Source organism: Lepidochelys kempii, chromosome 12 (assembly GCF_965140285.1).
Source record: "Lepidochelys kempii isolate rLepKem1 chromosome 12, rLepKem1.hap1, whole genome shotgun sequence".
Taxonomy (NCBI): Eukaryota; Metazoa; Chordata; order Testudines; family Cheloniidae; genus Lepidochelys; species Lepidochelys kempii.
The window spans coordinates 25,306,171-25,321,321 of NC_136391.1; the positions used below are offsets into that span (position 1 = coordinate 25,306,171).

At 36.8% G+C, this 15,151-nt stretch overlaps 1 protein-coding gene across 8 annotated transcripts in view; it reads right to left on the minus strand.

Moving 5' to 3' along the window:
• The window catches only part of LOC140896301 (transcription initiation factor TFIID subunit 4), a 200,672-nt gene that overhangs the window by 124,706 nt on the left and 60,815 nt on the right, over positions 1-15,151 (minus strand). The window contains exon 11 of one of the 8 annotated variants that reach the window (XM_073307904.2): positions 9,940-10,031. The exons of the other annotated variants lie outside the window; for them this stretch is intronic. Coding sequence (XP_073164005.2) covers positions 9,976-10,031 — 56 coding nt within the window. The 3' untranslated portion in view covers positions 9,940-9,975. Of the gene's footprint in view, positions 1-9,939; positions 10,032-15,151 lie in introns of those variants that run through there. 8 annotated transcript variants of the gene reach the window in all.

A 15,151-nucleotide genomic window follows, 5' to 3' on the forward strand; every position in this document is an offset into this window, starting at 1 on the left:
AACATATGGAGCTTAGTATTAAAAAATCCTACAAGTGTATTTACACTCATGCATTTTACACCACTCTAGCAATGGAAAGGGGCTTAAATTGGGAGTAAATTATATTAATGCACATATTAAGGCTGCTTTACAGGACAAGAGCAGTGTGATGTGGGACTAGGGTAAATAAGAATCAGGCTGTAAGCATATCATTTTCATAGGTACCTAAGTGACTTAGGAGTCTTGGAACTTAAGCTCCTAATGGATTCAGTGCTTTCAAAATTATTGCACTATTTTTGTGCAAGCAATCTGTAAATTGTATCAGCATTTCTACTATCAACCCTGTTTCTTCAGCCTGAGGGAATTAGTGAGTAACAGGCCACTATGACAGGCAGACACCATAGGCCAGCTGGGCCCAAACAGTTCCTCCTCATGAACCCCGCAACAACACTGCAATTAGAAGCTGCAGGGGATTTTTAGAGTTGTATCCTTTGACCTGCACTAGAGGAGCTCTTCTCAGATGAACTGCATTTCTTTGCAGGACTGGGTCCTACAGAAAGATATAGCGGGTTCTGTTTTAAATGACTGAACCTTAATGGCTATTTCAGACATGCAATGACATGAAAAAAAAGTTCTGCTTAACCATTGTTAAGATGAACCAACAAAAGTTAGGAAAATCAGTGTTGAGGCTGACATGTTCTCTAAAAATCTGCCTGATTACAAGTTCACAATTGTGCCTATTGCACCCAAGAGAAAGATCTGTGCCACTGTTTTAAATCTATTTGCCTTTTGTACTATAACAGTGACATTTAACATAATTTTTAAACGTGTTTCATTTTGTTAAATAACGCAATCCTTGAGGGTTATTCATCCATCTTTCTTCACACATTCGTGATCTCTTGAAAAGATTTGTGATTGCATTTTTAAACGCTTATTATTATGTAAATGAAAGTTTTAAATGGCTTTTCTTTTAAAAGGCTGGAAAGTATTTAGGAAGTTCACTGCAGTTTATCTGAGTAACTTTCTATAATACACACACACTGGGCCAAATTCAACTCTCAGTTCTGCTGGATAAATAAGAAGTAACTTCTTTATTTTCAATTGAGTCCATTTGGATTAATTTCAGTGTAAATGTGATCAAAATATGGCCCAATGCACATTATGTATTATAACTGCATATTTACTACACATGCTACCTGTAAAAAATTCCTTACAATGTATTTGTCCAATATGAGACCACGAAACTTCAACTGCAGTTGGATTATCTAAAAACTATAATTGTAAACTAACTAATGTTTTGAAGTTATTTTAGCATTTGCCGTTTTATGCCAAGATTATATTAAGAGCAAATATTTTACAGTCAAGATCCTAAAAATCCACTGCTAGCCTTTGGCTGAGTGGTTGCTAGACCCATAAAAAAAGTTCTGTTTGGTTCTTGTCAATCTGTGGTGCTTGCATGTCTTGACAAATCCCTTTCCCGGCCCAGAAGCTTATGAAAACAGGGGGACTGATAGTGAAAGTAGGAATAAGCTTTATCTTTAGTAACGCAGATAGTGTCATTATTGAATTTAAAAGTGTACCTGAACTTCATACCTTCTTCACTGTAATTTTATAGATTAAATATAATTAATAATCATGCATTAAGGAAATTCTGTCTTGAGAAAGCAAAGGCAAGACAGATTATAGATGAAATCTCCTGAATTTGCAGATGTACAGAGGAATTAAATTTTTCTTAACCAATAAAAGCAGCAACATTTATGGCACTTAAGAATTCGTCAATTTATTAAAATAATTAAAAATGCTGGAAATGCATTTCTAGACACACATTGCAAGCCTAAGTTCTGATCCTGCAAACATTTATGGACAATTAGTCCCAATGGGACTTATGTGAGTAAGAGTTCGTAGGACTGGGATCTTACATCCTATTCTTCTCAATGGAACTCCCTTTGTAGAATCAGGAAAAAGATTCTCAGGGAAATCAATGGGCATTCTGTGCATGGATTGGTGGCTTTGCCCCACTATTAACATACAAAGCTCTAAAGATTACATGAGATTTATACACAGTCCTAGTATTTTTATAATAATTAAACAGAACAACTTTTTTTTTAAATTGAGAGTATGAATGTGTGCTTAAATACAAGATGTTACATGGAAAAGTTCACACCCTGAAAGCATTTCCTGAATTGTTAATTAGAAAGATAATTTTCATTTAAAAAGGAGGGGACAAGCGAATAAAAACAGGAGAAGTTTAAAAACAAACATTTTTTCGTGAAGCGTTCATATTTTTTCAGCCAAACTCAACAGCAGTAAACCATCACATGTCTAAAAAATGAAGAAGAATCAGTGAACAGTAGTTTTAAATTGATATATACTTCTGTTATTTTAATGATGTGATTTAAAATGAACTGGCAGTCTTCAGCATCACCCTTGGCTTTATGTCAGCAAAGGGTTTGGTTCAGTCAATCACTGACATTACTGAAACAGTGAGCTGCCATTCACCAGCAGGGGGCACTGCAGTGATTTCTTTCTTTAGGCTATAGCACAATAGAAAAGTCGGTTGATTAAAAATGCATATTTCAAACAAAACTGTCATGATATAAGACTTACAACAACCATCTTCTAACAAAATGGTTTGGCATTTTTTCCATATGCACCACTATACAGTATTCTCTGCTACACAAAATTATTCATATATCGAAAATGCTGAAGTAATAGAGCCCAAAGTGAAAACTGTTTATGAATTCTGTTCCTAGATACAGCTATTGTAACTGAATTTATACTAAGCCATATGAAAAAGATTGTTTCCTGCAGCCTTTTCTTTCCCCATCTTTTCTTCAAGTTTTTGTACTGCAGTGTCTCTTTAAATCTGTATTTTATTACATCACTACAGTACATCATTCTCACACTTTCCAGAGCTGAATTCACTATGTCAACACATTTCTGATACTAATTTTTTTTTAAAGACCCTCTGAAGTCCTCTCAAGGTTAGCTTAGGCTGACAATGGTTTCACACTGTAGGCATAACCATAGGGAAGTTAGCAATATGTTTGTATGTTTTTGAATTCATCTTAGCTGCGACACTAAATTTAAAAAAATTCTCTTGGCCCTTCATTTGTTCTCTGATCTACATGTGGAACTAAAATTACTGAGAGCTGTACATGTAACTGAAGGCAGAATTGGGCCATTTGATTCTGTTGATGCAACCCTTACTCATGCAAATAAAGGCTATGTCTACATTAGAGACCTTACAGGAGCATAGCTGTACCAATGCAGCTGTGCCACTGTAATATTTCTTATGTAGCTACTCTATGCCAATGGGAGAGAGTTCTTCTGTCAACATAATTAAACCATCCCCAATGAGTGGCGGTAGTTAAGTCGGCAGAAGAAGCTCTCCTGCCGACGTAGTGCTGTGAACACTACCTCTTATACTGGCAAAACTTACATTGCTCAGGGTGTTTTTTTTCACACCCCAGAGAGACATACGTTTTGCCAACATAAGTGGTAGTGTAGACTTGACCTTTGTCCTTGAAGTCAATGGGAGTACCCATGTATGTAACTATTTGGGTGAGGAAGATTCGACAGATCAAACCCTTATTAAGCATATACCCTATGCAAACGTATCTAAAACTGTCAGTCAATAAAAAAATAAATCTAGTCACAACTAAAAGGATCTAGTAGAAGGATTCCATGAGAAAAAAATTCTGTTAGACAATTCTGGGTTTTTTTTTGTTTTCTGGGTTTGTTCGTTTGTTTGGGGTTTTTTTGAGAAACAATGTTATAGCAATAATATGTCCTTGAATTTCAGGATTAGTAAAATCACAGTTCCCATTTTCCAGGGCTCTAATTCCACAAATATGACTATCTTGCTCTTATCACAATGGCATTTCCCAATTTTGAACATTTTCATTCTAGCAAAATAAAAAATTAGGCACTTTTTTCTACCCATATAGCTCTTGGTTAAGTTTTTCATTATAAGAAAAAAATAGAAATGCAGCATAGGCTTTCCATAAGCTGAATTCAATAGCACCAAACAAAGAGCAAGAAAAAGACCAGAAAAAAGATCATTTAAAAATAATTACAACTCAACTTGTCATCACATAACCACTGTGATGTCACAAAATCTCTCTTCCCACTCTAGGTCCTTTTAGCAAAGAAACATGAAATGGGGCAAAGTCCTGTTGGGATTATAAACCAAAAGCAGTGAGTATACCAGTGCTGGGAGGCTACATAAAGACTCTGGCTCCTTGAATAAAAATGGAAGAACTGCGTGATTGCAAATATACTTCTCAATAAATCGTACAATTTTACACACACTAGGCAAAGAATAACCTGGTCATTATGAACTTTATATAAAGTCATGCATACAGACCCTGCCAATCCCTTCTCAAGATTCACTTCTGCTGTAATGCTCTAAAGAAATCAACCAAGTAAAGGCTATGATGAGGGGCAGATAGAGGTAACTGACTCATTTTATTTATAATTTTTGAAAAAGCAAATGTATATATATGTAAAAAGAAAAGAAGTACTTGTGGCACCTTAGAGACTAACCAATTTATATGAGCATAAGCTTTCATGAGCTTATGCTCAAATAAATTTGTTAGTCTCTAAGATGCCACAAGTACTCCTTTTCTTTTTGCGAATACAGACTAACATGGCTGCTACTCTGAAACCTGTATATATATGTGTAAACATTGCATGTATTTGATTAGATTTACCTCTCTCCTGCACCATCCTTCGCATATGTCTTATCCTTCTTAGACTGTAAGCTCTTTTGGACTCTGACCATACTTCTGCATATGTTTAGAGACTAACCTTGACTGTGGCACCTTGTCACTACTGCAATGTAAATATTAAAAAGTACTCACATCTTAAACTGGATGTGTGCAAAGAGAGAGGGAATTAATATTAGAAAAAGGGTTAACTATTTTGTTTACCAATGGATTTTCTCTTCTTTTTGTTGAAAAAGCTATTCTTTTCTTTTATTCAGAAGTGGAATATCCAGCCATAAAGATTAAAAAAAGTTTAGGAACAGAGTGACTTTGCCTAAATACTGGTAGCCCTAATATTTTGGAACTTCTTACATACAGCTTGTAGCTTTGTGACCAAAAGACTACACATATGGTAGTGGGTGGATGCAAAATACACACAATTAAAAATTCTAACAACTTTAAAAGATTGATCTGTAATTTAAACAAGTATTTCATTACAAGCTGCTTTGTTTTTACATTTGCTAAAATATATGGTGTATTTAAAAGCTAACATATTTCTAGGTCTTTACAATAACCTTACCAGTGCAATCCTGCAATTTCTCTAGACCTGCTGTGAAGAGGTAGAGTGGAAGAGCATCACCAAGGATATCAGTGGAGACTGAGCTGGAGCAAAGTAATGCTCCAAGTTACAACCTTGACAGATATCCCACTTGGATTTGAGTTTCTCACATTTTTCTTACAAGGTTTAGTGATCGTCAAAATCACGTTCCTCATCCATGTCTTCTTAGCCAAACCTCCACTGCACCAGATCTGTACATGAGGCATTAAATAACTGGTGACCAACTGCCTCAAAAGTGTTATTTCATGTAGCAAGAAACAGATTCTCCTTGCTCTCAGAGCAGCCAATAAATGCGAACACTCAACTCCAAGGGGTGTCACGCTCACATACAAAGTGTGAGAAGATTTTCACTTTTAGCAAGTATATATTCCGTATAATGAGGTAAAACCAGTGGTGTAAGTACGGTGTTACGTTCCGGTACACAGTACCGGTAAGATATTTGTAGCTGGTATGGTGTACCAGAAAGACACAGGAGGAGCCCTCCCGCAGCCCTTTCACGCAGCTGTGTCTCGAGTCCTCCTGCCTGGGGTCTCTACGGCAGAAGTCTCCAGCGCAGCGGGAGGAGAACAGAGCCCTCTCTCCTCTTCCCCCCTCCCCAGGTAACGTGGAATGGATGTGGATCATGGGGAGGTGATGGGGAGAGCATACGGGTCCCAGGCTGGGGGCAGGGAGGAGTCATGTGCGGGGTGACATGGGGAGGTCACACGGGCCTCCCCTCTGTGTCCCTCTCATGAGTGCAGTGTACCGGCAAGCAATGATTTCTACTTGCACCACTGGGTAAAACAACCTGGTTATATATTCAAATGTGTTAAGATCAAACTATGGTTCAACCAACATTCACTCAAAACTGTAAGATGTAGCAACACATGCACAGCAAGTATAAAAATTAGAATAGATCTTGTAAAACAAAAATAACCTCACACTTTTTATATAAAAGAGTTTATATTAATGTTAATTATGTATGATAGGCCTCAACAACCTCAGAATCAACATACAGCAGTATTATCCTGATACTGGCATATAAGTCACTAAAACCTGAGATGTACTGTTTTTACAAATGTAAGTGCCTCAGAATTTTTACTGACAAATTTCAGGTCATGAGTAATGAGAATTTTAAAGTTTACCACTGTCTGCTTAGTTATACTGGAAGTCATAAGGTCTAACAGTTTTGTTATGATTCAACTGTAACTATTTTGTTGACAAAACTACAAGCTGAAAGCTTCAAAAAACTTATATTTTCTACTATTTAAAAATGCTGAAAAGAGATGCTATATTAATCTTTGCAGATAAGGTTTTAAAGAAGCAAAAGCTATTTTAATAATTTATACGTTAAGAGGATTGACAGGACTGAGATGCAAGAGAAAAATTGTTTTTATTTTCAAAACATCAGGTCTGACCTTGGTTACTGATGTGATAAACTATTGAAAATCTGTAGTGTTTTTGCATATTTAAGTTACAAACAGACAATCTTAAAAGAACAAGTTAAAAACAATTTAGAACATCAAAATGCATTTAGGACTAAGCTCTGTCTGGACCTTGCATAGGTAGTCTAGGAAAGAGCACAATTACCCTTCCTCTATTTGAGCCCTATACAAAGGTCAGGCACCACTGCAGAGAGCACTCTGCCAGCACCACTGCAGTGCTAACCATTCAAAATGTACTAGTGGTCCTTCAAGGTTTAATTCCTTCTTTCATAGAATTCCCTCTTCAACATCCCTCAATCTTCCTCTTGCTCTCCCTTAGACTTTATAGTATTAGAAAGAGAGAAAGCCCAGAATGTATTGTATGGCTGTATTATATTAAACTCAATGATCCATCTCCTACAGAATACAGCCAGTTCCCAAACACTACTGTGTTCATAGATAAGTAGAGAAAACTGTTTTGGAGAGCAGGGACTATCGCATGAATTAGGGAAAGAACAGATTGTTAACACAAGGGGTTCTTAATCTGTCCCACCACCTTGTAATTAGCTCAGATACTCTGATTACCATCTCCAGACCAGAGGAAAAGCTCTGTGAAGCTCGAAAGCTTGTCAATTCCACCAACAGAAGTAGGTCCAATGAAAGATATTACCTCATCTACCTTGCCTCACTCACATCCTGGGACCAACGTGGTTACAACAACATTACAAGGAACTGGGGAGGCTTATCTAGACAAGTAAGATGACTGAGATGCAGGGATCTAATAAGCATGTCTATGGGGGACAAAAAAAGACGTGGTATCTGGATAGAAAAAGAGGCTGCCAGTCTGACCAGATGGGTTACAGAAGAGTTTGCTTTTTTCCCTCCTCTGTAACTAAACTGATAAAGCCTTGTCTCAAGTAGTTTAAAGAGAAGTGTAAATCTAGATGTGCTAAACAAATAGTTCTCTTAAATTCATTTTCTCTCTTTTTAATAAATCTTTTTATTAAGATTTCTGTTAAGTAATTTCATGCAGATGTCACCAAAGAGAAAAGATTCCTTTGTGTGTTTATGATAGGTTTCAGAGTAACAGCCGTGTTAGTCTGTATTCGCAAAAAGAAAAGGAGTACTTGTGGCACCTGAGAGACTAACCAATTTATTTGAGCATGAGCTTTCGTGAGCTACATCCGATGCATCCGATGAAGTGAGCTGTAGCTCACGAAAGCTCATGCTCAAATAAATTGGTTAGTCTCTAAGGTGCCACAAGTACTCCTTTTCTTTTTGTGTTTATGATGGCTCACTTGCTATGGAGTTAGATAAAAGAGGCTATTAGAGGGACAAGCAGGAAAATCAAAACAATAACATAGATAAGAATCCTTGAGGAAACAATGGAAAAACTGTTAATTGTGGAATATCCACTACTGGCTCCATCCAGGTTAGAATGGTTTACTCTTCCAAGGTTAATCCTGGGCTCAAAGTACGATACTAAACCATTATAGGACCCTGAGCCTAAAAAAGGAAGGGCAGGGAGATTGAGTGAATTGAGACAGGTGACCAGGGAGTGTCAGTGAGTGCTGACACAGATGCAGAAGACAGCCAGATTGATCAAAAGTCGGGCTCTGCAGAAAGTAGGCTGTAACTTGGTTCCCTAGAGAATGGGGGACAGCAAGTCTAAGTCATGTCTACCTAGGGGCTTGAAGGGAATGCCAAGCATAGGCAAAACGTATGTACACAGGCCTCATTTTACATCAATTTCTGATCGCTGTGCACCTTTTGGCACAAAAATCATACTTTGTTTTGAAGAAACTGCATGGGTCACTGTATACTATTAAAGGCTCGCAAAGGGAAACCCTTCCAGGTGCTAAACCCGTTAAGCCTAGAAAGTACCAAGACTGGCAACATAGAATATCCCAGAGTCCCAGTCAGAGGGTGGTTGCATTTACAGGATCCCAACCCAAAGAGAAGTGGAGGCACAGACCTGTCATTTGAAATGGGTGCTCTGGGAGAACTACAAAATGATCTTGAACGGTGCAGCCTATCTAGGGACAATGATGCTAACTTCTAAAACTACACCCATCCATTGTGCATGTCTAATACTGGAGAAAAACTTGGCAGGCCAAAAAAACTGTTCATTATGACCACTGAAAAATTTGTCAATGAACCCCAGTTTAATCTGGTTTCTGAAAGCAGTAGAAGCACGATATGTAGTGGTCTAAGAAGTGTAATGGTATTTTAAAACAAATCATATTTTTACATTCCCATGAGTGCAGCATGAAAACCTCAAGTCAGATGATTCAGTATGACAGGGAGAGAGAAAAACGGTGCAGAAGCCTTTAAGACGAATTACAGTGTTCTCTGGAAAAACACTGCAACATTAGTTAGTCTAACACATTTTAGAAACTGTATTACCTTTCCCTTTTTTCCTTTAAAGATCCTTGATGCTGCTGCTCATTGACCAATGACTTCCCCCTCCACAAAGATGTACCAGCATGTTTTGAGAGTTGGTGACGTTAGTACCACCACTAGAGCATGGAGTCTGCCTATGGGGATAATGCAAGTCAGCTTTATTGCAATATTGAATGGTTCTCTGAGGTTTTCTTTTTATTGTTCTTATTTTACATGCTATCTTTATACTGACAAGCTATACATGAGGTGGAGAGTACCACCAGGATGAATCTTTGGGAAATACTGCTCCAGCTCAACCCTCCTTTGCAAATATCAATAACTTCAAGCCATTCACAGGCAAACCCTTATTTTGAGGCAGCAGGTGGTGTTGTGGAAAGCCATGAAGGCTAGAACCATCTTCCAGAGATAGCAGGATCTTTAAGAAAGACCATTACATGGGATTCATAAAACAAAAGCATGGTACTATGCTGAAGACAGTACTTTAATTCTCTATGTGTTTTGGGAACTAAGTAGTATGACCATATTCTCAGTTCTATTACAATAAAATCCCACAAAAAATAGTAATTATGACAGTAGAGACCAGCTGCAGCTGCATTTTATTTATAAATACTGATGTTCTGAACAAATCTAAATTTCAGCTTATTTTGAGGGACTACGTTTTGGTGGAAGAACATCAATACTGGTATGTAAGTTAGCCACATAGTGTGCAAGTAGCACTGCTGAAAGCATAACAGAAGCTATGCTGTGTTGTTGCACAGAAGAACAATAAAAACAAAACCTTAGAAATACACAAAAAATATTGAACAAAAGCTGTCTTACTTTTATAGAAAGGCAAACTCCAGGCTCTCTAGTGGTACTGATGTTACCATTCCCAGGCATGCTGGGACATCTTGTAGAACAGGAAGTCTAATCGTGGATCTATTAAAGAAAATAGAATAATACAATTTAACAGTTTGTTGAAATGCCTACGAATTATTAGTATTTTAGTATTATTAGTAGTATATTAGTATATTAGTAATATTAGTATTATTATTATCAGCAGCATTGCTAAATAAGATCAGAACATTTTTTCTTTTTTCAAGGAAATAGTTAAAGGTCACCATTTCACAAAATTTGGTTGCCCTAAAATGTTTGACATTATCAGATGCAAAAAAAATAAAATAAAATAAAATAAAAAAAGTAGTGTCTATACAACAGGCACAATAAACACATTTTCTTGTCCTCTCTCAACACACTAGCTTTGAAGATCTGGGCATGCACATTAAATATGTAGAACTACTGCAAAATTTCTAATCTGAAATTTTTAGCAAATTAATTCAATGAGATAATTACCCTTTTACTTCCACTGACAGATCTGTGCATTCCCTAACAGTGATATGAAACTACAGACATTTCAAACGCTAAATTCATATATACATCTACCACACAGTCTGTGTCATGTCTCTACAAATGACATATTAAGAATCCTTTATGGGAGCTGGAAAAGGTTCCCAGACTTGGCATGCAAAGAATCTTTCAAATTAAATGATACGATACCTAATACAAAACCTCTTGTTAAAAGAGGCAGCTGGGATCAGGGAATTTCACTGATGGGATCAGGACTGCCCATGTTGTTAGAACAATACATGACTCCACAAGGCTACGCTTGAGGAGGACTAACATTTCCTAGGTACATTATGCAAATGTTAAAACTACCTCCAAAACAGTCAAGGGTAATTTCCACAGATATGCAGGGGAGGGGAGGGTCATGACAGAAAGATGCTGATAGATAAACTGATATGGAAAGGAACATTTCTGTTTGAAGGCAAATCAGTTCAATAATAAAAAGTTAAAGTCCAATGGTGAAAACAACAAAATCTTTTCAATGTGACAGAGGAAAGCAGAAGGAAAAAGTAACACACAGTTATCTGATGGGCAATCACATGGCTTAAAATATGAGAACAACAGCTATAATCTAACCAGATATAAAAGCCATTAACAGTAAACCAAACACAGACATAAGTATACTTTTACGTTACCACTGTTCCATATCTAAAAGAGCATCATCAGTAGTACGAGTACCATCTTATTCAAACACAAATGTCACTGTTGATAAACAGGCAGACAAAATAGTGATGACAGAACGCCTATATTTATTATTTATTAAACTAATAACAAATGCTCAGAGAAAATTAGACAGAAGGCTCTAAAACCTATTGGAATGCTCTTCATGGAACAAGGCCAATCAGATTTTCTAGGCAGTTCTAACACAATATCAAATACCCTCCAGAGCATTCAGATTATTTTAAAAAAAACACACAAAAGCACGCGCACACGCACACACGCACACAGCTGTTTTACTCTGTGATGCCATTACTGTGTACCTCCAGAATGTAGAGTCCTGGAAAAGCTTTTAGTTCTCAGATTTTTCATTCTGTGTGTTGTATCATGCATTCATGCAGTAGGCACAAGAACCAAGGATGTGTTTATGAAGAATACTCATTTAGACAGAAGAACAGTCAATATTCTGGCAGACAGAACTTAGAGATATCATACAAGAAGAGTAAGAACAGGGTATATCTAAATTATGTTGAACCTAATCCTTGCAATTTTAACATTGACAAACAATGGTTTCAAAGTATCACACAGAGCTACTCTGCAGATACTATGTTTAAGAATAACCTATGGCCTCCTACTATCTTGGCCATTAGAACCTGGACACATTAAAGAGATGCATTTTCAGATTTCTTGAAGGCTATATTTCCCTGCCAAGAGATTTATTTAGAATAAGCAAGGTGCTACAATACTCATATTAATAGTATTGTAGGGAAAATTAGGCACATTGTGTCTTGTCAAGTAAGAGTTTTCTTTGCATAAAACAAGGAGGTATAAATATTTGATCATTGATCACCAGACAAATCTTTAAGAAAAATTAATTTTATAACTCAAAATTAACAATAACTTTGAATGAATGGGGGATGAAAACAAAGCTATCATGATTCTTTAATAAATATTGAAATAAGGTGGATAGTTACTCTCGGTTAGATATGGCTGACAGTAGTTTTTACTTCCCTCGCTTCCTATAACAAAATATATACATATGTTTTTAAGTACTTCACACTTTGAATGGTTCTGGTTAGCCAACTGCCCTATACCGAGAGAGAGAGAGAGCAAGGAACAGCATAAGCCAAAGAACAGTATTTCAGGCTTATGTTTCATTATTCTTGCTGTAACTGAGTTATTTCATGGCCATGTCAGTCTAACCTATGACATTTTGGGGTAGTCAAACTAAGAGCAAGATATAGATTGTGGTGTTCTTTGGTTGGGTTGTAAATAGAAAAGGAAGTCAGGTGGAGTCAAGACTGAGCTGTGGGAATTTGTATTTTCTTACAAATCCTAAGATTACCGGGAGATTGCATTTTGGTGACCTGGAACCCCAAAAAAGGGCTTTTTGAAGGCCAAATAAAGTTATAGGGCTCATCATTTCTACAGAGACCAAGTACAGGTGACATTCTCCTAAACAGTTTTTCAAGAAAGAAGGTGTGTGAGAAAATATTTTTACCCCATTGTCCCATTTAATGGGCTAATATTAAGAAAAGGAAAATTTAGGATGACCATCAGAATTTCCACAGAAAATGGGATGTGTTACATTGCAGAATAGGTTCCCCCAAAAAACAATAGGGATGGGAACCAATTACTAACAATATTTATAATTAGGCCAGATGATACACTACAAAATGAACAACTGAGAACGATCCTGCATTGGCAAGAAAATGGACTAGTTGCCTCACCAGGCTTTTCCCCTCATGTACAGCTTTTACAATCCTTCAAGTTTTCTTGAAGGCCCACTAAAGTTGTGCAAAGAGTAAGGTTAACGCCTCTGTTGTTTAGCCATTGTTATGGTCAAGTCATATATTTTGTACAACTTCTCATTTACCTTTCATGGTTCCTACAGTGTATGCAGTTCTTATTTTGTTCCTGTGTATTAACAGTGATCGTGGATGTTCTTTGCTTCCTTCTCTTCTTGTAGCTTTTCCCTTTTGCCTCAGTTTTAGTTGTCAATGTATATAAACAAATTCTTCTTTTGTTTCACCCTTTATTTGTGTCCTCTTACCTTCATTTAAATGCAATATAAAATAAACTGTAGCCTAATTTTTATTTGCCCTCACAATCAAGCAGCAATTATACATAAGATGAATCACGGTGATTCTACTTTTACCAGAACTGCTACTGCGCAAAAAGAGTAAACTCACTCTTACAGTTATCCACTTAGGAGCTGTGACACATTATGTATTGTGGTCCTGCCAGTTTACTGCACAATGGAAACTCAATTCAAAGAATGTCCATGTAACAGCTACTGTTTAAAAGCTAGTAAAGCTAAGCTATCCACCAAAAACTAGTCAAAGAACAACTCAAAATTTAAAAAAACAAAAACAAAAAAACAAGCACAAATTATCCAACTTTATTTTTCTGTTTTCTCTCCGAAATGAAAACTAGTAACTATCACTATTATTTATTGGGTAAGTGCAGCCATGGCATGGGGCTAATAAATTTTTCTTGACTCATCAAGGAAACACTACCCAGGTGTGCTAACGGAACAAGCATAAGGGTCTGTCAAATAAAAACATACAGCACAAGCAGGCACAAGAGAAACTGTAGCCTTTCAAAAAAGAAGAGGCAGAGTGTTGTGTGCGCCATTGTGTTGTGCTGCCACGCAGAAGAATCAGGTTTTAAACTTTATGATTCTGGGTAGAGCCACAACAAAATACATTGCCTAGTACAGAAACATTCATTCTTGATTTTGAATCAAGACAGAGGTTGAATCATCAAAATCCTTGCCTTCATAGATGAACAAATAGCAACAATTACTATCCAAAGATGACAAGACACAAAGGTACATAGAGAAGGAAGTAATTTAGGCAATAAACTAGTGTCTTTGCATTAATGCACCTTTCAGCTATTTCTTATATTTAGAAGGGTCAATAATATTTATATTTAAAATAAACAATGGACTATAATTCTGTCAAGTTACTGTAGAGATAAGAATGTACAATATTTTAAGAAGAAACCTCTTTTACTATAACTTTGAGGCATTTGGCTGGTGGTAACTGCCAAAGACTGCATAGCATCTGCTCTCACTTTAGCAGTTTATATTCTGACTCTAGTGAATGGAAGCATAATCTCTGAAACAGCCTTTGGGGAACACTACTGAGTTTCTCTACAGAGCTCTTGCTCAGAGATGAGAGCGCGGGGGATTAATATTACAGAAAACTTGAAAAAACCAGCTTCTGAGACAGGAGTGAATAGCAGTGTCCTGATACTGTACATACCAAAGTACTTTCTTTTACTGGAACATTAGAAAGGTGCCCTAAATACTAAAGTGATTATTAAATATGAAAAGCTTTCAAGATGGAAAAAACTTCCCAATTTTAAGCCATATTCAGATAAACTAATGTAAGAAAAAAGTGAATTTTACCTTGTTTGTCAATGGGCATAATACAAAAACATGAGATAACAGTGGGTCCAATATCTGAGACTTTCCTTTTCCTAGTGTGTCTAAGAATGTGACAGTCTCCTTTGGTTAGTCCTTGTATACCTAGGCATACCAACACGTGGTCAGACTGATTTTGTGATACTCATAGAATCCCATTATTTTAAGTGCCCCGTAGCACAAACTACTGAATTTTGTGTGGTCCTCTGAGAGCAACAAAATCTGACCACACACAGTGAAAACAAAGCTTTTAAAGCTTCAAACTCAGCTGCAGGAATTCTCTCCTCAAGAGCCATGGATACTAAATAGTAGCCACTAGTGAACCCCAAAGCCACTTTCAAAACTACAAAAGACTTTATATAAAGCCAAAATAAAGCTCTAGAAACAGCAGCAAGAGCTCACTAGGAGCAACCACTCTCTTGGATTCCCTGCTTTTGAGAAGCAAATCCCTGCAGCTGCTTTTAAAAGCTTTGAAAGTTTCATTTTCAATTATCAAAGCCAATAAAGTTTCAAAAAACAGCCACAGGGATTTGCTTCTCTGAGGAGCAAACCCCAAAAGGCAAATGGT